At 44.4% G+C, this 25635-nt stretch overlaps 1 protein-coding gene across 6 annotated transcripts in view; it reads right to left on the bottom strand.

Annotated features, from left to right (window-relative positions):
- The window catches only part of LOC119964640 (histone-binding protein RBBP4), a 58318-nt gene that overhangs the window by 12124 nt on the left and 20559 nt on the right, over positions 1–25635 (bottom strand). For 4 of the 6 annotated variants that reach the window (XM_038794412.1, XM_038794388.1, XM_038794396.1 and 1 more), the window contains 5 exons: positions 16543–16658; positions 15342–15502; positions 7314–7440; positions 6058–6135; positions 515–535 (listed from right to left, as the gene is read on the bottom strand). In XM_038794412.1, the coding sequence (XP_038650340.1) occupies positions 515–535; positions 6058–6135; positions 7314–7440; positions 15342–15502; positions 16543–16658 (503 nt within the window). The remainder of the gene's footprint in view (positions 1–514; positions 536–6057; positions 6136–7313; positions 7441–15341; positions 15503–16542; positions 16659–25635) is intronic. The other 2 variants (XM_038794405.1, XM_038794431.1) reach the window with 1 other exon arrangement.

The raw sequence follows: 25635 nt of genomic DNA, 5'->3' as shown, positions 1-25635 counted from the left end.
TTTTCCCTACACTACAAATGTGACTTCCCTTCACAAAGTACTTATTCAGTTCTAAAGCCCTTTGAGATGTCTGACGGTGATAAAAAGCACAAGTGCTATATAAATGCAAGTACTTCTTTTGTGTAACCTATGACAACTGGCCAAAAGAAGCAATTCTCTGATGAAACAATTTATTTTCCATTAAATGTCGAAGAGGGGACCAACTATCTAAATTATATCAATTTCACCTTCACCACATTCTCAGAACCTATGGAAAATGGCCTTCGATGGATTAAGTCCCTTTTCCCAGCTTACCTATCTTTGTAGATTACGAAAGTGTACCAAATACAAGGACATATACAAATTATGATGATCAACATAAAGCTAGTGATCAAAAATATAATTTTGCAACATTTAAAATAAAAAAATCATGATCTGCGACAAAATGAGCCCACAAGATAAAAGACAGAAAAGCTTATTTTAAAAATGTGATAATCCAACTTAAAGATAAAAATATATTTTCTTTCAGCCTTACCTCAAGCGGATCTGCTGTGTGCTTGTGAAATATAAAAAACACTAACTGTACGAGGATCCTGAATTTATAGACTAAAATCTTTTGGCCCGTTCTCACTCACCTCCATCCCGCTAAAGAGACGTTACCTGCCGGCTGGTTGTGAGCGACAGCCGGCTGATAATCCACCACAGGAAACAAGACGAGTTGGAGCTGAGTGCCCATTTCATGGCCGCAGCCTGAAGGAAAAACATTATTTGAGGTCTGAACCTAAAACCTATTCAGGTCTCCTGACTGCTAGGTTCAACACTGCTGACATCTTGTCCATTTAGCTCCAAGTAGAAAATCTGTTCCAACATACCTCAGCACCAGTTATAAATACTCTGCAGTCGTGCTGCATTGAACAATGTTACAGTATACAATCAGGTGCAACAAGCAAAAGTTACATTACTGAATTTCGCTTAGTTCCTTCTACAGCAAGGTCATTTAGCAGAATAAAGTTAACTGGTTTTTTTTCACCCCTATTATAGCGCCAACCTGATTTTGACTGATCAATCCCTCACTTAATTCTGCACACGCCTATCAGCTGGTGCTTCAAAACAAGTTCATGCAACACCTCTGATCTTGCAACTGATCTGCTGGACCATCCTCCAATAAGCTATGCTACTTTTTTGTACATGTCTTCAGTACAAACGCGGACAAGCATCATGTGGGCGCGGATCAGTCACGGTCACAACCAGCTTAGCGCTCGTGTGGTGGTCCTTGCGGTGGACCAAGGGGGCAAACCAATGCCCCCCAGCAAGGTCCACGCTGTTCGAGTCCATCAGAGAGCCAACCGCCCAAACAATGCACTGCCTGCCCCTGCATTCCCCACCCCCGAGGGATCCCTGCAAAGGAGCCCACATACATACACCCCACCCCTCCCCGCACACATACACCCCCCCCTCCCCGCACACGCACACACACCCCCTCCCCGCACACGCACACACACCCCCTCCCCGCACACACACCCCCCCTCCCCGCACACGCATACACACACCCCCTCCCCGCGCATGCACACCCCCCCTCTCCGCACGCACACACCCCCCCTCTCCGCACGCACACACACACCCCCCTCTCCGCACGCACACACACCCCCCCTCTCCGCACGCACACGCACCCCCCCTCTCCGCACGCACACGCACCCCCCCCTCTCCGCACGCACACGCACCCCCCCCTCTCCGCACGCACACGCACCCCCCCTCTCCGCACGCACACGCACCCCCCCTCTCCGCACGCACACGCACCCCCCCTCTCCACACGCACACCCCTCTCCGCACGCACACACACCCCCCCTCTCCGCACACACACCCCCCCTCTCCGCACGCACACACACCCCCCCTCTCCACACGCACACACACCCCCGCTCCCCGCACACACACCCCCGCTCCCCGCACACACACCCCCGCTCCCCGCACATACACCCCCCCCCGCAGACATATACACACCCTCTCTACCCGCACACATACACACCCCTCCCCCGACCCCACACCCCGCGCATATACACACCATCACCCGCTCCCCACACATACACCCCACTCCCCACACGTACACACCCCCATCCCACACAAAATCCCATGCAATGTTTGTAAACACTGACCACATCAAAGAGTTACAAGCGCATTGCAACCACTCAAGCGTGTGATTTCACTGCACTTACCTCCCCTCTTTAATGTGGCCAATGTTTACAAACATTGGGGTTTCACCACTTACTCCACTGAAGAAAGGAGGAATATGAATGGATCAAAGCCGCAGATGGTTTGTACAAGCTGTCAATCACAGACCGTTATTCATAGCTATGAATGGCCTGCAGCAAATGGATCTGTGGGAATCAGGCCCAGCTGCTCACCTTCAGGCACGGACATCTTGTGGGAGGGGGGGTGTGTAAATCCCCCACAGAAATTCTGGGGCTGGAGGCTACTCTATGTGCATGCACGTGAGGGGGTCGGATCCCGAGGGGATCATAAAACCGATGCAATTCAGCTTCAGTGGGAGAACAGTCTTCCAAACGGAGAGTCCAATCCACTAATTTTAACTGAAATGTGAGTACTTAAAAAACAATCAACTCATTTTATATCATTGCACCTTTTCAATACAGATCCTGGTTTAAAGACGAATGCCATTTGTGCCTGATACAGCATTGGTTATGCATAGGGATCCAAATGCCTTTAATCTCAATGTCATTAGATCACCTTTAAGTGCATCATTGTGAATTTTAATTTTAGACATCACATGAACATTGCAACACTGTTATTTAACACCATTGCACATCCAGCAGGAAGATTCAGATTGGCCAAATGTATTCCCTCAGGATGTACCAATTACAGGGCAAGACAAGGTGACTTTGATTCCACCAGTCCAAAGATGAAGGGCAATCGCCTAAATCAGTGTAACCCAAAACCATAGCAATTATTGTGACCAGCGAGGTGGATAATGGGGAACCTGTGGTATATCTAGACTTCTGAAGGCGTTTGACGAGGTGCCACATTAAAGATTGATCCAGAAGGCGAGATCGCAGAAGGGGATTCGGGTAGAGTACTAGATTGGATTGAGGATTGGGCGACTGACAGAAAGCAGAAGGTTGGGATAAATAGGTTCTTCTCTGGCTGGCGAACTGTAACTTGCAGGGTGTCGCAGGGGTCAGTCCTCATAGCTGTTTGCAATCGATTTAAGTGCTCGGCAAGCAGGGACAGAGTGTAACATAGCAAAATTTGCCCATGATACTAAAATAGGTGGGAAAGAATGCAGCAAAGAAGAGATAAGGAGTTTACAGATGGAGAGATAGGCTAGGAGAATGGGCCAAAATTTGGCAGATGGAGTCTAACGTGGGTCAGTGTGAGGTTATCCACATTGGCCGAAAAAATAGAAAGGCAGAGGGATCTGGATGCCTTTGTTCATGAATCACAAAGTCTGTATGCAGGTACAGCATGTAATAAAAGAGACAAATGGAATTTCAACAATTATTGCAAAAGGACTGGTGTATAAACGTAGGGAGGCGTTGTTGCAATTGCATAGGGTGTTGTTGCAATTGTACAGTGTTGGTGAGACAGCAGAGTATTGTGTCCAGTTTGGGTCTCCTTATTTGAGGAAGGGTGTGGTGGCATTGAAGGCAGTTAGAACATAGAACAGTACACCACAGTACAGGCCCTTCAGCCCACGATGTTGTGCAAACCATTTATCCTAATCCAAGATGAACCTAACCTACACCCCTTCAATTTACTGCTGTCCACGTGTCTGTCCAAGAGTCGTTTAAATGTGCCTAATGATTGACTCCACCACCTCTGCTGGCAGTGCATTCCACACACCCACCACTCTGCATGAAGAACCTTGACTCCACCACCTCTGCTGGCAGTGCATTCCACACACCCACCACTCTCTGCATGAAGAACCTTGACTCCACCACCTCTGCTGGCAGTGCATTCCACACACCCACCACTCTGCATAAAGAACCTATCTCTGGCATCTCCCCCAGACCTTCCTCCAATCACCTTAAATGATGTTCCCTAGTGACAGCCATTTCCGCCCTGGCTATCCACTCTATCCATGCCTCTCATCACCTTGTACACCTCTATCAAGTCACCTCTCTGCAGTCTTCGCTCCAGTGAGAAAAACCCTAGGTCCCTCAACCTTTCTTCATAAGACATGCCCTACAGTCCAGGCAACATCCTGGTAAATCTCCTCTGCACCCTCTCCAAAGCATCCACAAGCTTCTTATAATGAGGCAACCAGAACTAGACACAATATTCCAAGTGTGGTCTAACCAGGGTTTTATAAAGCTGCAGCAAAACCTCACGGCTCTGAAACTCAATCCCCTGTTAATGAAAGCCAACACACCATGCGCCTTTTTAACAACCCTATCAACCTGGGTGGCAACTTTGAGGGATCTATGTACGTGGACCCCAAGATCCCCCTGTTCCTCCACATTTCCAAGAATCCTGCCTTTAACCTTTTATTCAGCATTCAAATTAGACCTTCCAAAATGAATCACTTCACATCTAGGTTGAACTCCAACTGCCACTTCTCAGCCCAGCTCTGCATCCTGTCAATGTCCTGTTATAACCTGCAACAGCTCTCGACACTATCTACAACTCCACCAACCTGGTCATCGGCAAACTTACTAACCCACTCTTCCACTTCCTCATGCTAGTTATTTAGAAAAAAAACCACAAAGAGCAACGGTCCCAGGACAGATCCCTGCGGGACACCACTGGTCACCGACCTCCAGGCGGAATACTTTATCACTCGCTGTCTTCTTTCGGCCAGCCAATATCCAGACAGCCAAATTTCCCTGTATCCCTAACTTTCTGAATGAGCATATCATGGGGAACCTTATCAAATGCCTTACTGAAATCCATATCAAAAGCCTTACTGAAATCCATATCAAAAGCCTTACTGAAATCCATATCAAATGCCTTACTGAAATCCATATCAAAAGCCTTACTGAAATCCATATACACCACATCCACTGCCCGACCTTCAATGTGTCTTGTCACATACTCAAAGAATTCAATGAGGCTTGTGAGGCATGACCTGCCCCTCACAAAGTCATGCTGACCATCTTTAATCAAACTATGGTCCTCTAAATAATCCTAAATCCTATCTCTCAGAATCCTTTCCAGGATTTTGCTCACCACAGACTGACTTGGTCTGTAATTTCCAGGGATTTCCCTATTCCCTTTCTTGAACAGGGGAACAACATTCACCTCCCTCCAATCATCTGGTACTACTCCAGTGTAGAGTTAGGATGCAAAGATAGTAGTCAACGGCGCAGCAATCTCCTCCCTCGCTTCCCGTAGTAACCTTGGATATATACCGTCAGGCCCAGGATACTTATCTATCCTGATGCGCTTCAAAATTTCCAGCACATCCTTCTTCTTACTATCAACCAGTTTGAGGCTATTAACCTGGTTCACGCTGTTCTCAGGAGCAGCAAGGTCCCTCTCTCTGGTGAATACTGAAGCCAAATAATCATTTTGGGCCTCCCCTACCTCACCAGTTCACCAGACTGATTCTGGGGACGAAAGGGTCGGCACATGAGGAGAGATTGAACAGTTTGGGCTTATACTCGCTGGAGTTTAGATGAGGGGACTCATGATCGAGGTGTATAAAATACTAAGAGGGATTGATAAAGTAAACGTCGGCAAAATGTTCCCCCTTGTGGGGCAATCTAGAACCGGGGGTCACAAATATAGGTTGAGGGGCGATAAATTTAAAACAGAGATGAAAAAGTACAACTTCTTGGAGAGGGTGGCAAATTTGTGGAACTCGCTGCCTCAAAAGGCAGTGGAGTCTGGATCATTAAACGGTTTCAAGAAGGAGATGGATATATTTCAGTTTTTAAAAATGGGTTAAAGGGATATGGGGAACAGGCAGGGAGATATATTTGAGACCAGGAAGAGAGAGATCGGCCATGATGTGATTGAATGGCGGAGCAGGCTCGAAGGGCAGAATTGCCGCCTTCTAATCCTATGTTCCTATGTGTGCAATGCATTTTGCAGTTTTTGGTGTGGGAAAAGTGACATTTGTACCTGGAAGATCTCATCCTTGTGTGATTCAAAGGAATGCAACTTCAGTTTCAGGTTTCTTAAATCCCACAATGCCACAGTCTGGGGGAAGAAACACATTTTTTTTAGTAATATTATACATCAACAATTTAAAAACTAGAGAAGACGACTTAAAAAACAAGGTAAGGATATCTATGACTAGAGAAACCTAAATGCAGGGATAATAAAAAAAACCTGAAAATGCAAATGAAAAGGAACTTTTCAAGCTGGAAAGTAATGATTGCAGCACCCCAGGGATTACTTTCAGAATTCTTCAAGCACCAAGCAAGTGTAGATGGCAGAACAGTACCCAATATGCCATTAAGGCTTACCCTAGATGGACTCCAATAGAGGGAATAGCTGATACAATGCAAAATGACCAAATAAACATATACAAATGTAAGAAAGCTGGCTTATGCATGGTGTATTTTAACAAGAATAGCCAAGTCTGTTCTTCAAAGGGGGCAGCACGATGGCACAGTGGTAGCATTGCTGCCTACGGCGCTGAAGACACGGGTTCGAATCCCGGCCCTGGGTCACTGTCCGTGAGGGGTTTGTACATTCTCCCCGTGTCTGCGTGGGTTTCACCCCCGCAACCCAAAGATGTGTAGGATAGATGGATTGGCCACGCTAAATTGCTCCTTAATTGGAAAAAATAATTGGGTACTCTAAATTTATTTAAAAAAAATAAAAATCTGTTCTTCAAATGTGTAAGTGGATTCTAATATAGAACTTAAAAATTAATTTTAGATTTTGCAGATTTTGTCCTGTCTTAGGATGTGGAAAAAGCAGCATCAAGCAAAAATAAAATTCAATGTGATTCACACAATGAAATCTCTGTGCAAATCGTGCAGCAATGTGGCAGCTGATTTCACTCAATGGCTGGCAAAATGAATGTACTACTGCACATAATAATATGCACATAAACTGCATGTGCTGGGTTCGAACATGGTGAATGTTTGGCAATCCAGGATACCCTTACCAGAGGGTAGGATTGCATCTTGGCTGTCAGAGGACAGCAGCCAAGCTCATCAACGTGTATATCGTCTGGGTATGATCTATCTTCCGTAATCTTGCGCAAATGTTTTTGGGTGTAAATTGAGCTGATATTTAATTTCTACAAGGGAAGTAATAAACAAGACCTTTATAATTTTCTTCATGCATTTGCGAACTGCCAACAGATTGATCTGCCCTCTGGTAGAACAGGAAAACATTCTAGCACAAGCTCCCAAATGTCTCACCTTGTCAGCAGAACCAGTTGCCAAGATAAATTCACTGTAAGGATTGAAGGAAAGACAGTTCACTTCTGCTGTGTGTGCATCAACAGAATGGCTTGGCTTTGATGTGTTGTTAGATCTGGTATCCCAGCTGGAAATTTAAAAAAAATTGAATTGAAAGCAAAAAGGAAAACAAGATTTTACCCATCCCTGCAACTTTGCACCATTTAGCACAAACTCGACACGACATTTTACAGGACAAGCAACATGGGCTGCTTATATACACAAAATACACCGAAGACCCTGGTAGGATGCAAATTACAAGTGATGGGCATTTTTCTGCCAGCTACAACATAATCAGAAACTCCTACAATTATTTTAAATGGGTACTTGGTAGTATTGTCAGAGACCCTGGCAGACGCAGTGTCCATTATCATTTGGGAATAATGCATTGTACTTAAGAATACACAGAAGGAGAAGATGATTAAAAAAATCTTAGCCAAAGGAAATTAATACAAGGACATAATAAATAAAAGTAGCCCATACAGCCCAGAGTCTGCACTGCCTTTCAAAATGATCATTGTCACCTTCGGCCTCAATCCCACTTTACAGTTTGCTCCCCAAAACTCTAGCTCAGCCATGAATACACTTAACGATGAAGCATCCACAATTCACTGGGGGGGTAGAGAATTCCAACAGTTCAAACCGCAAAGTGGAATTCCTTTTGTGTATATTAGGCGACATAAAAGCACCCACTTTTTGGATATGCAAATGCTAATAACAGTTTTAGGAAGAGAAAGAAATCGAAAGCCCACAATAAAGATTGATTGAAATTGTTGATAAAAGTGGGATAGATAACAGGCGGTGTTGCACATACATTTACTGTCTCTTTAAGCACATATTGAGCTTCCTGATGCTTCATTATACTGTCTCAGAATTAAAAGCAGTTTAACCCTCTATTCCCCACTGCTGCAATTAACAGCCGTTTTGATCAGTTCTGTTCTTCTGAGCATATATTTACTTGTATTTCAGTTCTCTGAATATGCTACTGAAATTGTAACCAGCAAGGTAGAGAAGAGGAAAACCAGTGGATTTTGAAAGAGCATTCAATAAATGTCCATGGGTGGCATAGCGGCACAGTGGTTAGCACTGCTGCCTCCCACACCAGGGATCCAGGTTGATATAATCCCGAGAGTACACGGACCCTCTGAAAAGTACTCCACCCAAGCTTACCGCCGCCCTCACATTAACCCCTTAACCTAACAAACACATCTTTTTTGGACACTAAGCGGCAATTTAGCATTGGACTGTGGGAGGAAACCCACACAGACATGAAGAGAATGTGCAAACTTCACACAGTGATCCAAGGCCAAAATTGAACATGGGTGCCTGGCACTGTAAGGCAGCAGCACAAACCACCGTGCCATTCAATTTTAGCTTTGGGTGACTGTGTGGAGTTTAGTTTCAAAGTTCTCCTGGTGACTGCGTGGACTTCCTCCATGTGCTCCAGTTTGCTCCCACAGTCCAAAGATGTGGTTAGGTGGATTAGCCATGCTAAAATTGCCCTTTGGTGTCCAAGGATGTGAACATTGGGGCATTCCGGTGGCATCCATGGAATGAGTGGTCACACACAGGTCAGTTCCAGCTTGAAGGTGTTGGTTTGGACACTTTATAACCATTAGTGGGGTAGCTCTGGCAGGAAAGTGGTGCACAAGGTGTAGAGGGAGAGGCCTCCCCCAAGATTGTCATATCTGCCAGCTACCAGAATCGGCAAAAAAAACAGTTAAAGACCTGGCTAAGGAATTGGAGGGGACCTGTGGTGCAGCAACAATTGTGAAAATAGCAGAGGGGGAAGGGTCATTGCTAGTGGAAGAGGCCCAGATGGAACAGTTGATGGCGAATTTCATCAGCAAAGGAAGGAGATGCGGATGGAGGTGGCTAGCATGAGGGGACATAGACTTAAATTGAGGGGTAATAGATATAGGACAGAGGTCAGAGGTAGGTTTTTTACGCAAAGAGTGGTGAGGCCGTGGAATGCCCTACCTGCAACAGTAGTGCACTCGCCATCATTGAGGGCATTTAAAAGTTTATTGGATAAGCATATGGATGATAATGGCATAGTGTAGGTTAGATGGCCTTTAGTTTTTGACTTCCCATGTCGGTGCAACATCGTGGGCCGAAGGGCCTGTACTGCGCTGTATCGTTCTATGTTCTATGGTACAGTGACTGGTCGAAGGCCATTGAGGGAGCAATATCACTTCTGCGAGGAGCGATGGAATGTGTAGAGAAGTGCCTTGACGCACAAGGGGCAACGATAGGAGAGGTGGAGATGGTGGTGTCCCACCAAAATGATTGGATCGTGTCCCTGGAGGCCAAGGTCCTGGGGGACCTGTGCAAGACGTTGAGGGTGAAGGTGAAGGAGCAGGAAAATAGGTCCAGTTGGCAGAACCAGCAGAAGGTGTGGAATGAACGAGCGCCACAAAATAGATATCAAGGATGTTGACTGGGCTGGTGGAGGAGGGGGTGCTGGATAAGGCCCAGAGGTGGACAGGGCCTACAGATCTTTAAGGCAGAGGCTGAGAACAGAGGAGCCGCCAGAGGCAGTGATTGTGTGGTTGCACAAATTTATAGAGAAGGAAAAGATTCTACTATGGGCCAGGGAGAAGTGCGTCCGAATATAACAAATTATTTGTGCGGAGCTGGCGAAGAGGCATGCAGGATTCAACAGGGCCTTGGCGGTGTTGTGCCAACCATGATTCGGTTTAGGGCGCTGTACCCAACAAAACCTGTGAATCACCATTTGAATGCCGGGGGTACTATTTTGAAAAGCCAGAAGAGGCCAAAGACTTCATAAGGGACCATAAATTGGGTGCAAATTGAGAGTTGATGTGAGATGGAGGAGCTGCATCAGTAATGGTTGACGGTTATGGATATTGTATGTTGGTGTTTGTTTTATTTTGTTCTTTATTTTTGTAAATTTGTTGGGAGGGGTGGTAATCAGCCCCACCCGTTTGCCAAACCTGTGAGGCAGAAGTGCTAATCACTGTGCCAACTTGCCACCCTAACAATTATGAAGTCAATGGAAGTTCATCTTTATTCCAAAACGATTGAAGTACAAGAGTAAATAAATTTTACTAGAATTGTACAGGGCTTTGTTAAGATCACAATTAATAATCTTTATTATTGCTAGAAGTAGGCGCACATCTACACTGCAATGAAGTTACTGGTGAAAAGCCCCTGGTCGCCACATTCCGGCGCCTGTCTGGGTACACAGAGGGAGAATTCAGAATGTCCAATTCACCTAATAAGCATGTCTTTCAGGGCTTGTGGGAGGAAACGGGAGCACCCGGAGGAAACCCATGCAGATACAGGGAGCACATGCAGACTCCTCACAGTGACCCAAGTGGGAATCAAGCCTGGGAATCTGGCGCTGTGAAACAACAGCGCTAACCACTGTGCTACCGTGCCGCCCAATTTCTTATCACTTCCTCATTATCTCAAACTAAAGGGACGATCATTTAAAACAGAGATGAGGCGGAATTTCTTCAGCCAGAGGGTGCTGAATCTGTGAAACTCTTTGCCGCAGAAGGATGTGGAGGCTAAATCACTGAGTGTATTTAAGACAAAGACAGATAGGTTCTTGTTTATAAGGGGATTAGGGGTTATGGGGAAAAGGCAGGCGAATGGGGATGAGAAAAATATCAGCCATTCTTGAATGGCAGAGCAGACTCCATGGGCCAAGTTCTGCTTCTATGTCTTATTATCCAATCCAACTTGAGGAATGCCACACCCGCATGTTCTGTTCCTGCACCAGACTCTGAAAGCCTTCTTCATTGCCATGTCCAGGGTTTTGGGGGTTAAGATGAAGCCATGCCCACTTGTGGCAGTCTTTGGGGTGTCAGAGCATATAGAGCTCTTCACATGGAAAGGAGAAGACCTTTGAGGACCTGTTCGTAACCAGCAGCACGACACGGCAGAGAGACTGGGAGGAAGGCCCTAAATGCCTGGAGGGTCACAGATTTAGATTCATTGTCACGTGTACTGAGGTACAGTAAAAAGTATTGTTCTATGTACAATCCAGGCAAATCGTTCCATGCATGAAAAAAACAAAGGACATACGATGAATACATAGACACCGGGTGAAGCATACGGAGTATAGTGCTGACAACAACAGTAGTGAAGATGCGCAGAGTGATCAGTTCAGTCCATAAGATGGTCATTCAGGAGTCTGGTCAAACAGCAGGGAAGATGCTATTTTTGAATCGCTTATTGCAGGGTCACAGACTTTTGTATCTTCTGCCTGACTGAAGAGGTTGGAAAGAGAATAACTTGGGTGAGAGGGGTCTTTGATTATACTGCCCACTTTCACAAGGAAGTGTGAGGTGTAGAGTCAGTGGCTGGGAGGCGGGTTCATGACTCTGTAGTTTCCTATGGTTTTGGGCCGAGCAGTTGCCATACCAGGCTGTGATGCAGCCAGATAAGAGGATTTCTATGGTTTATCTATAAAAATTGGCAAGAGTCAATATGGACATGCCAAATTTCCTTAGTTTCCTGAGGAAGTATACGCGCTGTTGTGCTTTCATCATAGCTCGACATGGGTCGACCAGGACAGATTGTTGGTGATGTGCAGACCTAGGAAATCTCAACCATCGGCAACTAGGCACCATTGATGCAGACAGGAGTGCATACAATATTTTGCTTCCCGAAGTCAATGAACAGCTCCTTAGTTTTGCTGACATCGAGAGAGAGATTGTTGTCATTACACCATGCCACTAGGTTCTCTCATCTTCCAGGGCAGCACTGTTGCCTCATGGCGCCGAGGTCCCAGGTTCGATCCCGGCTCTGGGTCACTGTCCGTGTGAAGTTTACACATTCTCCCCGTGTTTGCGTGGGTTTCGCCCCCACAACCCAAAGATGTGCAGACTAGGTGGATTGGCAACGCTAAATTGCCCCTTAATTAGAAAAATGAATTGGGTACTCTAAATCTATTTTAAAAAATAAGGTTCTCTTCTTATCTTCCTCTTGTACTCTGGTATATCGTTGTTTGAGATCTGAACCAGACCCCTCCCCCATACCTATAGAACCAGGGAAGCAGAACATCCTACTCATCCTCTACCACCAACAGTTCGACATGACTCTTCCCCGTCACGATAACCGCAAATAAAATGTTCTCTTTGCAACAATGCACACCATTGTAAACAAGGAAACATGATTATAAAGCCTATGGTCATAGACAGTGACAATTGTGATATATTTTATTGATGTGGTTGTTCTTGTGCGGTTTCTTTTTCTTATTTATTTAGTCACGTGTTGTGTAAATTTTGATATTAAGTGTTGAAATTCCAATACAAAAAATGTTTTAAAAAGTGGCTGCAAGAGCAGATCAGAAGCTGGGAATTCTGCATTGAGTAACTCACCTGCCGACCCCCCAAAGCCTGTCATCATCTACAAAGCACAAATCGAGTGTCATGGAAACACAACATTTGCCTGGACAAGTATCACTTCAGTAACACTCACTTTTCTGGCACCATAGCACTGCTGCCTCATGGCGCAGAGGACCTGGGTTCGATCCTGGTCCCAGGGCACTGTCTTTGTGGAGTTTGCACATTCTTCATGTGTTTGCATGGGTCTCACCCCCACAAAACAGCCCCCCCCCCCAAAAAAAAAGATGTGCAGGATAGGTGAATCAGCCACACGAAATTGTCCCTGAATTGGAAAAAGAGAATTGTGTATTTTTTTTAAATTAAAGATGCTGACACCATCCGAAACAAAGCAGCTCATTTAATCATCCATCCACCCACCACAGATAGAGACAGCAATGTGTACCAACAAGATGCACTGCAGCAATTCATCAAGGCGACTTCAACTTATCTTTCACATCCACAACCGTGACAATCCAGAAGAACAAGGGCAGTAGATGGATAGGAACACCACCTGCAATTTCCCCTCCAAGTAACACATCATCCTGACTTGGAAATATACCTCTATTCCTTCAAATCCCGGAACTCTTCCCCAACAGCACTGCAGGTAAACGTACACATGAACTGCAGCGGTTCAAGGCAGCAGCTCACCACCACCTTCTCAAGGGCAATGAATGCTGGCCTTACCAGTAATGCCCACATCCCAGAAATGAATTAATAACATTGTGAAAGAAGGTGGTGGTGAAGCTAAGTCTTGAGAAAAGCAACAGAAAAATAGGCCCACGTTAGTATCAACAGAAATGACTCATTTTTGCAGATTGGGCTTGTTTACAACCAACCAATCAGGTCACAGTCGGAGAGGTGCTGCTGGAGTCCACCAGAATTTATGCTACGGCCCTGTTGCCAATTCTGCATCTGGGATATGTAAAGGCTTATGCTCACATCACAGGAGGCGGACTGCTAGAAAACATTCCCAGAGTTCTTCTTGAAAAACTTGGTGTTACATTAGGTGAGAGCTTATTTCATACGCTACATAGTCGAGTCTATTCAACCCAACGATTACTATGCCTTTTTCATTAGCCATGGCAGCACTCTTTTAATTCCAATTCTCTACCTCTTATGTTTGCATGTTCCTTTAATAACCTTCCTTTCCAATGAAACACATTTTAAATAATTTATTAGACCTCTTTGAGGAAGTGACAGGAAATGTGGATAAATGGAAGCCTGTGGATGTGCTACACTTAGATTACATAAGGCACTTGACAAGGTGCCTCATCAAAGGTTACTACATAAAATAAGAGATGGTGCAGGGGGTTACATATTAGAAAGGATAGAGTAGCTAACAGGAATCCAAGAGTAGGCATAAATGGGTATTTTTCTGGTTGGCAAGATATAACGAGTTGTGTCGGGGGGGATCAGTGCAGGGGCCTGAACTAGTTAGACGTTAGATGAAGGGATCAAATGTATGTTTGCTAAATTTGATGACACAAAGTTAGATAGGAAAGTAGGTAGTGAAGAGGACTTGGAAGTCTGCAAAGGGATGTAGGGAGTGGGAAGAAATTTGGCAGATGGAGTATAATGTAGGAAAACGTGAACTTGTCCACTTTGGCAGGAAGACTAGAAAAGAAACATGTGAATTAAATATCTAAAACAGAAGTGAGAAGTGTTTTCGCCTTCACCTTGCTGGTTATTTGAAGGTGGGTTCTGTTGGGATGGAGGTCAGCTTTTCCACCCTGTGCCTTGGTGTAATTGGGGGACTTGATGGATTTTCTGTACCATGAGACGGTTACGTTCACCTTGAAGGGGATTACTGAGATGGTGCACATTTATTCTTTACTTTAAAAAGTTGTTCACCGTCAGCTGTTTGGGGGGGGGGGGGGGGGCTGTTTTTTCAGTCTTCTGTATATCGGCTGAAATGTGAGGGAGTTTTGATTTGTTATCTTTCCTATTTTGTTACAAGGGGGCATAACTATAAGGTTCAGGGTGGGAGATATAGGAGGGATGTCCGAGGTAGGTTCTTTACTCAGAGAGTGGTTAGGGTGTGGAATGGACTGCCTGCTGTGATAGTGGAGTCGGACACTTTAGGAACTTTCAAGCGGTTATTGGATAAGCACATGGAGCACACCAGAATGACAGGGAGTGAGATAGCTTGATCTTTGTTTCGGACAATGCTCGGCACAACATCGAGGGCCGAAGGGCCTGTTCTGTGCTGTACTGTTCTATGTTAAGCTTAGTATGTCGACAGTGTGGATAGCTGGAGGTTTATAAAGATCTTCAGTTTTACTTCACAATTTGTAGACAGAAGAATAAAATATATGATGATTACGTTTCTATTCACGGAAATGAAATGGGATAACTTTATTTCCTGGGATTTAGACTGCATGTTTAGACTGAATGGGTCAATATAGTTCAACACAAAGGGTTTCATTTTCAACCATATTCGATGTCAGATTCAAATTCGCTATTGCTGCTATTTAATTATTGCTTGGTCTTCCAACTAGTCACTTAAGTCTATTGCCTTATCGGAATGTTGCATGCATTTTCAGTGCAGATTTGCACTATCTGCAGTTATTTTTGCCTTTTGATCTCTTGAATTTTTATTTAAATGACCAGGAACAATTCATGAACTTACATCATTAGTTTCTGATCATCTGCCACGGAACCAAACAGAGACTCATGCAGCAAGTGCCATGACACATCTTCCACTACTGCTGTGTGACCAGTAAAGATAGTTTTTGCATCAACTACTTTTCCTTCTTTAGGTACAGCACTGATGTCCCATAAGCAGATGGTCTGGAGGAAGGAAAAACAGTTACAGGTCATTTCCACAACATGTGAATTACCATATACTTGGGTTGTATGGATTTCTGCTGTACAGATGTGCCAACCTACCCCATTAGTAATGTTGCAAATAAAATTTTATTTGCATGCCACACATTAACCTGAAAAAACAGATTCTAGCAAACAAGTAGGTTGTAACGGTTATCAATAAAGCAAAAATTTTGCAAATAAGTGCACACAAAGCACTTCAAAATACACAAACAATAAAATAAATCTTACTTGAATTGCAGTTTATCATGTTTAAAATTTATATCATTTTAGGGGCAGCACGGTGGCATAGTGGTTAGCACTGCTGTCTCACAGCGCCGAGGTCCCAGGTTCAATCCCGGCTCTGGGTCACTGTCCGTGTGGAGTTTACACATTCTCCCCGTGTTTACATGGGTTTCGCTCCCACAACACAGATGTGCAGGGTAGGTGGATTGATCACACTAAATTGCCCTTTAATTGGGGAAAGATGGAATTGGGGACTTAATTTATTTTTTAAATTGTATCTTTTTTAAAAATTCATAACCACCCTATAACCTCTTTACTGTTCCAAAACAGGAAACAAATAGCGAATTGAAATTAACACAGCACACTGAATTGATTACTTAAAAGCATATTTCTTGGCTATATTTTGATTGGCTATTTTACATCAATCGCGTACTGCTTTTAAAACAAGTATGAAAAGGCCATCATAGGCATTAAGTACTCAGCAACACTGGTCACCATTTCAAAAACAAATTCAAAATGATTTGCTGCAAACTAACAGCACTCATGCTTATGAGTCAGGATTACTAATCAGTAGATATATAGAGCCATCAGTTTTTCTGCTAACATGATGGTATGCCCTCAGTTGTTCACATGTAATAACTCCATGAGCTGTCGAACACGATGGGAGCCAACATAGTTTTCATAAGAAATATTAGAAATTTGAAGGTGTACTGTTCGTTCAAAACACTTCTTTGCATTCTCTAATCCACAACACAAAAAAAGTACAAGACAATGCTCACATGATCATCTGAAGCACTAAGTAGATGGCCACTGAGGTTGGGATTCCACGAAAGCCCATATCCTTCCTTTTGGTGCCCACGTAACCGAAGATCTGGATTGCATTCACCAGAGGGATCTGTGTATTGTAAAGCAGTCATTCCTCCATTTTTATTAAAATAAACAAATCAGGCAGACATTTTTCATAAGGTAGCACTCAATGAATTAGCCGCAGTTAACAAAAGGGCTTTTAGATTATTTAAATGAGAGATTGTTGAAACCCTCAACCCAAGATTAAATATTGGTAAGAGGTTAAACAGCTATCCAAGTTTGGAGATTAGAGAAAGGTTAGATTTTTAAAGTATGGTTTCAGAGTTTTTTCTTCAATTACAAGAGTGCAACTTACTGCTGGATAGGAGCAGAAACTTCAGCAAACTCACCATTTAGTTGCTTCATTAGCCAAAAGCTGAATACTTAAGACATTCTGATGAATCTAGTCTTAATAACAGATCAAATATGGGAAAGGAAGTTGGGCACAGAACTCAGCTGTAAGCTAATGTTCCATATATTTAGACAGACTAAAGTAGAAGTCAGGGTTAAGATGATGGAGTTAGACTCAAAGTGCACAAGTACTTTGGAAACCAAAGAGGCTTTTCATTTTGGCAACATCCTTCATGCATCAACCCCATCTAATTCTGCTGGAATTTTATAGGTTTCTGTGATATGGCCCCTCATTCTTCTGAACTGCAGTGAATATAAAAGATTTAAAATTGTCACGTGATTAAATGTTTCCAATCAACTCATCAGCCCTAGTTAATTTCTCCCTAAAGTTTGACAAATAGTCCTACAACGTAGTTTGCGAATGCTGACTCACCAATTTGGTCAATTTAAGTGATCTTCGCACCTCAGACCAAAAATCAATTTGAATGGACTGAATTTAATTGATTCATTGGGTGCATTCCTAATTGCAAATAGTACAAATCTATCCCAATCCTCTGGATAATTCTGACGATAGGCCCTCAACGTGGTCTTTAGAGATTGATGCCATCTTTCTAATGCCTTTGTGATTCCAGATGATATGCCATTAAATTGCTTTATTCCCAAGCTATCCATAACTTATTTGAATAACTCTTGACATAAAATTGGATCCCAGATCAGATTGAATTTCGTTTGATAGTCCATATCTAGTTTTTAAAATTGGTTAACTCCTCTACAATCCTCTGAGATGTAATGTTTCTTAATGGAATTGCCTCCATAAATCTAGTAGACACATCCATTATGATCAACAGGTACGGATTCCCACTTTATGTTTTAGGCAAGGGTCCCATACAACCAATTAGGAGCCTAGTAAAAGGTCTCCCAAATGCTGGAATGGGTATAAAAGGTGGTTGATTACCATTAGAGGTTTCCGTAATACCCGACAATTGTGACAGACAGGTATGGCAAAATTCAACTACTTCCTTATGCAACCCAGGCCAATTATTTTTGCATGGGTTTTCCTGAGGCCCATGGGGACATCCAAGGGGGGGTGGTGTCAAAGTTCACCGACTCAGTCAGAGGCCTCTCAGGGCTCATCAGTGGACAAAATGGGGGAGGCACCCTCTGGGACTCGGGCCACTCCACTAACAGCAGATGCTTACTAGCGCCTTGGCTGCAGAATTTGACAACCACTGGTGGCTTATGTCCTGGGACCTCCGCAATCGATAGACCTTGGCTAACATTCGTTTGGCGTTGGGAGAGGACCAATGAAATGGGAAAGGTTACTTGGAGATATGATACAAGGCACAAGAGGTGGCCCTTTCAAGGCATAGTAACCAGATTGCCTCTCTGGAAGGCGATGTCTCTGATGGGCGATGCAAATAAAGCACTGAAGGCCAAAGTGAATGATTTGGAGAATTGCTGCAGGAGGCAAAGTATCAGAAATGTGGGGATTCCGGAGGGGGTGGAAAGGCCCAACTCCCAGGGCATTTTGAGGAGATGCTTGGGAAGATGGTGGCAGAAGGGTAGACTCACATGCCCTCCCAAGCTGGACCGAGCCCAACGGACACTTTAACAGAAGCCTCGTCCCGGCAAACACCATGAACAGCAATCATGAAGTTTCACAGCTTCCATGAAAAGAGGGGGTGCCGAGATGGGCATGGGGCCATTGTGGCTACAAATGGGAAGGGCACATCATCAGGTTTCGTTGGGATGTGGGAGCAGAGCTGGCAAAGAAGGCAGTGGAGTCCAGTTTGGGATGGTGTACCCAGCGCAGCCAAGAGTGACTCGAGGGAAAATCATTTTTTTGATGAGCCGGGAGAGGTCAATTCCTTTGTACAGAAGCACAGGCTGGGCGCAGGGCGTTTTGAGAGTCATGTTTGCATTTTACTGTTCTGGTTGGGGTTGAATATTTTGCAAGTTTCGCTTGAAGAGGGAGTTGGTTTACTGGATTTTTGTTCTATTTGTTGTGAAAAAATATAGCTCCCTATGGATAACTACGTTTTATGGTTTTTTTTTCCTGCAAGCATTTTTCTTCATTCTGGGCGGGAGCCGCCCAGCTAGCCGAGCGTTAGCTGATGGGCATGGTGCCAAGGGCTTGTCTGCAACTCAACTTAAATTATCAATGGATAGGCGGTGGGCAAGCTGTGACAATCGAGGGGTGTTTTATATGAACATCGGGAGAAGACCAGCTCACTCTTAGCTCACCCGCTGACATGGCAGATGGCTTCCCAGGAGATTGTACAGGTACGGGATTCAAGTGGCAGCCAGTCTTAAGCCCCACCTCAGGTCAATGCAGTTTGAGTCGTTTTATCAGGATAATTATAGACCAGAGCCCCCGACGGAGAGTTCGGCCACGACTGATGTTTTGGATGGTTTATCCATCCCAATTGTGGAGGAGAGGCAGGAAGAGTTGGAATCCCTGTTGAGCCCAGAGGCAATTATGAAATGCATCGGGCTGATGCAGACAGGTAAAGCTCCTGGGATTGATGGCTTCTCAATTGAGTTTCACAAGACATTTGCTGAATAATTCTTGCCTCTAATTTTAGATAAAAGTTTAACGACTCCTTGATTTCGCTGCCCTCGACACTTGGGCAAGCCTCTATTCCCTTGATCCCTAAAAAGACAAGGACCCTAAAGTGTGTGGGTTTCACTTTTAAATGCCAAGTTACTTTCAAAAATGCTGGCACTGTGGTTGGAGCCCTGCTTCCCAGAGGTGATCTCAGACCACCAGACAGGTTTCGCTGAGGGTCAGCAATCGTCAGCCAATACAAGTCTTCTGTTAATTGACGCCCTCTCCACCGTGCACGAACCAGAGATGATTGTTGGTGTTTGATGGGGTGGAGTGGGAATCTCTCTGGATTCTTGGGAGATTTGGATAAAAGCTTATATCCTGGTTTCCTTTATTGCATGGGGCCCCCACTATCAGTGTTCGCATGAAGGCTTTTAATTTCGGCTACCTTTCCGCTGAATAGTGGCACGAGGCAGGGATATCTACACTCCTGTTTCTTCTGGCAATAGAACCGCTTGCCATAGCACTGAGGTCTTAGAGTAAGTGGAAGGGATCAATCGGGGAAGGGTGGAGCATAGCGTGTCCTTGGATGTGGGTGGCCTGCTTCAGAGATAAGGAAGCTACTTGTAAGCTTTGACTCCTTCTCTGGGTAGAAGTTAAATTTAGCGAAGAACGAATACTTCCCAGTTAATCCTCCTTGGGGAGGGGAACCTGTCCGGGGATGCTAGCTTTTCACCTTGCCAGATCTAGCTTTAGTTATCTCGGAATCCAGGTGGCTCATGGTTAGGTCTCAATAAATAAATTAAATTCTACTAATCTGGTTAATGGGATAACTTCCCCAGTACTTGGTGGACAGGGTTCAGACTATTAAAATGAATGCGCTCCGGAGATTTTTATTTCCTTTTCAATGTCTCCCAAAGTCCTTCTTTGTGAAAATTAATAAATGGGTGTCCTGATTTATTAAGGGTAAGAACCCAGGAATCCGAAAGGTGTTCCTCCAGAGAGATAGGCCATCATGAAGCTTGGCTCTACCCAATTTATTACTTTACTATTGGGCAGCCAATATTTAGAAGGTACTAGGGTGGTTCAGTGATCAATGATCCGGGTTCCATATGAGGGCAAATGGAGACTAATTCCTGTAAGCCAGGGTGCATTAGTAACCGCATCACTGCCACTCTCTCCAGCAAGATTTTCCTTGAATTTGGTAGTCGTGTCCACCTGAGAATCTGGAATGGGTTCAGACAGCACAAAACCTACAAAGATCTGAAACTATCTGCAATAATCACCTTTTTTTGCCAGCAGGTTTGAACTCTGCGTTTGGGTCATAGGAGGGAAGGGCTTGGAGGGAACAAAGAAAAGTACAGCACAGGAACAGGTCCTTCGGCCCTCCAAGCCCGTGCCGACCATGCTGCCCGACTAAACTACAATCTTCGACACTTCCGGAGTCTGTATCCCTCTATTCCCATCCTATTCATGTATTTGTCAAGATGCCCCTTAAATGTCACTATCGTCCCTGCTTCCACCACCTCCTCCGGCAGTAAGTTCCGGGCACCCACTACCCTGTGTAAAAAACTTCCCTTGTACATCTACTCTAAACCTTGAACCTCGCACCTTAAACCTATGCCCCCTCGTAATTGACCCCTCTATCCTGGGGAAAAGCCTCTGACTATCCACTGTCTATGCCCCTCAATTTTGTAGACCTCTATCAGATCGCCCCTCAACCTCAGTCGTTCCAGTGAGAACAAACAGAGTTTATTCAACCGCTCCTCATAACTAATGCCCTCCATACCAGGCAACATCCTGGTAAATCTCTTCTGCACCTCTCTAAAGCCTCCACATCCCTCTGGTAGTGTGGCGACCAGAATTGAACACTATACTCCAAGTATGGCCGAACTAAGGTTTTATACAGCTGCAACATGACTTGCCAATTCTTATACTCAATGCCCCGGCCAATGAAGGCAAGCATGCTGTATGCCTTCTTGACTACCTTCTCCACCTGTGTTGCCCCTTTCAGTGACCTGTGGACCTGTACACCTAGATCTCTCGGACTTTCAATACTCTTGGGGGTTCTACCATTACCTGTATATTCCCTACCTGCATTAGACCTTCCAAAATGCATTACCTCATTTGTCCGGATTAAACTCCATCTGCCATCTCTCCGCCCAAGTCTCCAAACAATCTAAATCCTGCTGTATCCTCGGACAGTCCTCATCGCTATCTGCAATTCCGCCAACCTTTGTGTCGTCTGCAAACTTACTGATCGGACCAGTTACATTTTCCTCCAAAGCATTTATATATACTACGAACAGTAAAGATCCCAGCACTGATCCCTGCGGAACACCACTAGCCACAGCCCTCCAATCAGAAAAGCACCCTTTGATTGCGACTCTCTGCCTTCTATGACCTAGCCAGTTCTGCATCCACCTTGCCAGCTCACCCCTGATCCTGTGTGACTTCACCTTTTGTACCAGTCTACTATGAGGGACCTTGTCAAAGGCCTTACTGAAGTCCTTATAGACAACATCCACTGACCTCCCTGCAGCAATCATCTTTGTGACCTCTTCGAAAAACTCTATCAAGTTAGTGGGACACGACCTCCCCTTCACAAAACCATGCTGCCTCTCACTAATACGTCCATTTGCTTCCTGTCTCAAAGAATTCTCTCCAGTAATTTCCCTACCACTGACGTAAGGCTCACCGGCCTGTAGTTCCCTGGATTATCCTTGCTACCCTTCTTAAACAAAGGAACAACATCGGCTATTCTCCAGTCCTCCGGGACATCACCCGAAGACAGTGAGGATCCAAAGATTTTTGTCAAGGCCTCAGCAATTTCCTCTCTAGCCTCCTCCAGTATTCTTGGGTAGATCCCATCCGGCCCTGGGGACTTATCTAGCTAAATATTTTTCAAGACGCCCAACACCTCGTCTTTTTGGATCTCAATGTGACCTAGGCTATCTACACACCCTTCTCCAGACTCAACATCCACCAATTCCTTTTCTTTGGTGAATACTGATGCAAAGTATTCATTTAGTACCTCGCCCATTTCCTCGGGCTCCACACAGATTCCCTTGCCTATCCTTCGTGGGCCAACCCTTTCCCTGGCTACCCTCTTGCTTTTTATGCACGTGTAAAAAGCCTTGGGCTTTTCCTTAACCCTATTTGCCAATGACTTTTCGTGACCCCTTCTAGCCCTCCTGACTGCTTGCTTAAGTTCCTTCTTACTTTCCTGATATTCTACACAGGCTTTGTCTGTTCCCAGCCTTCTAGCCCTGACAAATGCCTCCTTTTTCTTTTTGTCGAGGGCTACAATACATCTCGTTATCCAAGGTTCCTGAAATTTGCCGTATTTATCCTTCTTCCTCACAGGAAAATGCCGGTCCTGAATTCCTTTCAACTGACACTTGAAAGCCCCCCATGTCAGATGTTGCTTTACCCTCAAACATCCACCCCCAATCTAGGTTCTTCAGTTCTCGGCTAATGTTGTTATAATTAGCCTTCCCCCAATTTAGCACATTCACCCTATGACCACTCCTATTCTTGTCCATGAGCACTTTGAAACTTACTGAATTGTGGTCACTGTTCCCGAAATGCTCCCCTACTAAAGCTTCTACCACCTGGCCAGGCTCATTCCCCAGTCCCAGAGAAGTTTGGGAACTGTTCATGAAGGGGAAGTTTGCCAGCTTTAAGAAGCTGGAGAAATTTAAATCACCTGGTTCCAATCTGTTCAGATATATGATTTTTCACAAAAAGCTTTTCCCTCTTTCCCCTTGGCACCACCCTCTCCCCTGTGGAGGGTTTTTTTTAGCTGGGGGATTGCTTTGTGCATATACGGCCAGATCCTATCAGCAGAATCAGCTCTGTTGAATGAAGTAATGGTGAAAGGGGAGGGTGAATTGGGTCCCATTCAGGATGACGAGGTACGAAGCAAGTCCCTTCAGAGTCAAATACACATCCTGATGCCATGACAAAGGGTCATCTGGACTCGAAACGTTAGCTCTTTTCTCTCCCGACAGATGCTGCTGAGGTTTTCCAGCATTTTCGTTTAGGTTCGAGATGTGCTCGGCTTAGTCTGATCCAATTCAAGGTGGTGCACAGACAGGGTTCATCATCGGCGTTAAGTGGATTCTTCTCTGGGGTGGAGGACAGATGTGAGTGTTGTTCTCAAGGGCCAGCTACCCACACTATGTTCTGGTCTTGACCCAAGTTGGAGACTTGGGCAGAGAAATGGCAAATGGAGTTTGATCCAGACAAACGTGAGGTAATGCATTTTGATAGGTCTAACATAAGAGGGGAAATATACCATAAATGGCAAAACACTTAGGAATTTAGAAAGTCAGAGATCTGGGCGTGCAGGCCCACAGATCTTTGAAAGTAGCAACACAAGCAGACACAGTGGTCAAGAAGTCATACGGAATGCTTGCCTTCACTGATGGCCATTTTCAGGGTATCAGACTTGCTGGTGCTGCAGACGAGGGGTGAAGATGGATGTCCTCGCCTTTGCCTCGTTAACAGTCCGGAGACGGGTTCTGCTTGCGTGGAGGTCTCCTCCTCCGCACAGAGCCTCGGCCTTGTCCTGTGACCTCCTGACCTTCTCCAAATGTAAGAATGGGTTGGTGGAAGAATTCTAAGCAAGATGGCAGTCGTTCATTTTCTTTTTAAAGAGCTAGTCCCAATCAGTTTGTTAAGGAATTTAGTTTAGTTCTAGGGCATTAAGTTAATTTGTGCTTGTGATTGTTTTTCGTGTTCTTTGAGATTGTAACTCTGATTTATTGTTTTATATTATTTTGCTTAAAACAAAAAAACATTTACAAAAAATTTTCCGTACTCACAAATGACCTCTTACTGGACTCTCACTTGTTTTCCACGAAACCTCCTTTCTATAACCCACCAGTAATACCACTTGAACGGCCCATTTCTCATCTGCTCGAATATGTCACAGTCTCCATTTTCTCATTAATATATTATTTTTAATGTGATAACACGGGTTTACACTCATTTCCATATATGCTTTCTGATACAACTGCTTTATCTCGGAATCTTTCTGTTGTAATTCAACCACCTGACTTGAGATAAAGATATTCACCACCTACTTTTGCTCTTTGGCAACCATCTGATCAAACATGGTTTCTGACAACTAAACTCAACCTCCCCTCAAGTTCTTTTCCTCCTGTCTGAACCTGTGGCTTTGTGGCCTGGTGATCACACAGGAAACACTGCTGGATATACTTCCTGCAACATCTTAGTTATTTGACTTTCTACTGGCTTTTCAACTTCAGTAGGCTGCACTCCCACCTATGAATCAACTATATTACTACCTAGAATACATTGTACTCCTGAAAAAGGGTTTTTTTTCTATTACCCCTACCACCATTTCATTTCCCCCCCAGGCTATCCAATCTTACCATACACAGTGACACACTACTCCTCTCACCACTAATTCCACAAATTAGCACATTTTTCTGGCAATACTCCTCCTAAACTACACATCTCCTTTTCTCTCACCATTAAAGATTGACTTGCTTCTATTGACCTTACAATCTTAATCTGCTTACCTACTCCATCTTGTACACAAGAGGAAACCTTACTCTTACAAATAAAATCATTAAAATGTTCTGGTACCCATTTATCCACCAACCTCTGAACAGGCTGTACACTCTGTCACACCTCTTAACAGGGGCAATGCCATTTTTTCTTTAATAAAACTCCAATAAACCCCACTGGCTTATCCTGTTTGACTGAGGTTGTCTTCCCAGTACTTTTCTTAAGCTACCAATACTGCAACTTCACATGTTCAACTTTATTACAATGAAAACATTTGAGTTTTCTGACCTCTCTTCCACCATTATAGGTTTCCTTTTTACTCGGAGGCACCCTCCTAAACATTGCAAAATAAATCTCCTTTGGATTGGCCACCTGTGATTTCTCATTTCCCCAATTTTTAACCTTCACAAATTGATATCAAAAACCAGACTTTGCTTTAAATAATCTGCCATTTCTGATGCCAGTTGAGCAGTTTTTACTCTTCACTCTTCCACACAGGTTCTCCTTTAACTTCCTCCAAAATAATTAATTCCCCAAAAGTGTCATACCATTGGTCTATTTTTAATACTCTTACCAACCTATCAAA

The sequence above is a fragment of the Scyliorhinus canicula genome, chromosome 1, assembly GCF_902713615.1.
Source record: "Scyliorhinus canicula chromosome 1, sScyCan1.1, whole genome shotgun sequence".
Lineage (NCBI taxonomy): Eukaryota > Metazoa > Chordata > Chondrichthyes > Carcharhiniformes > Scyliorhinidae > Scyliorhinus > Scyliorhinus canicula.
Note: the sequence above shows the minus strand (reverse complement) of the source record. Positions and strands in the feature narration are given on the sequence as shown.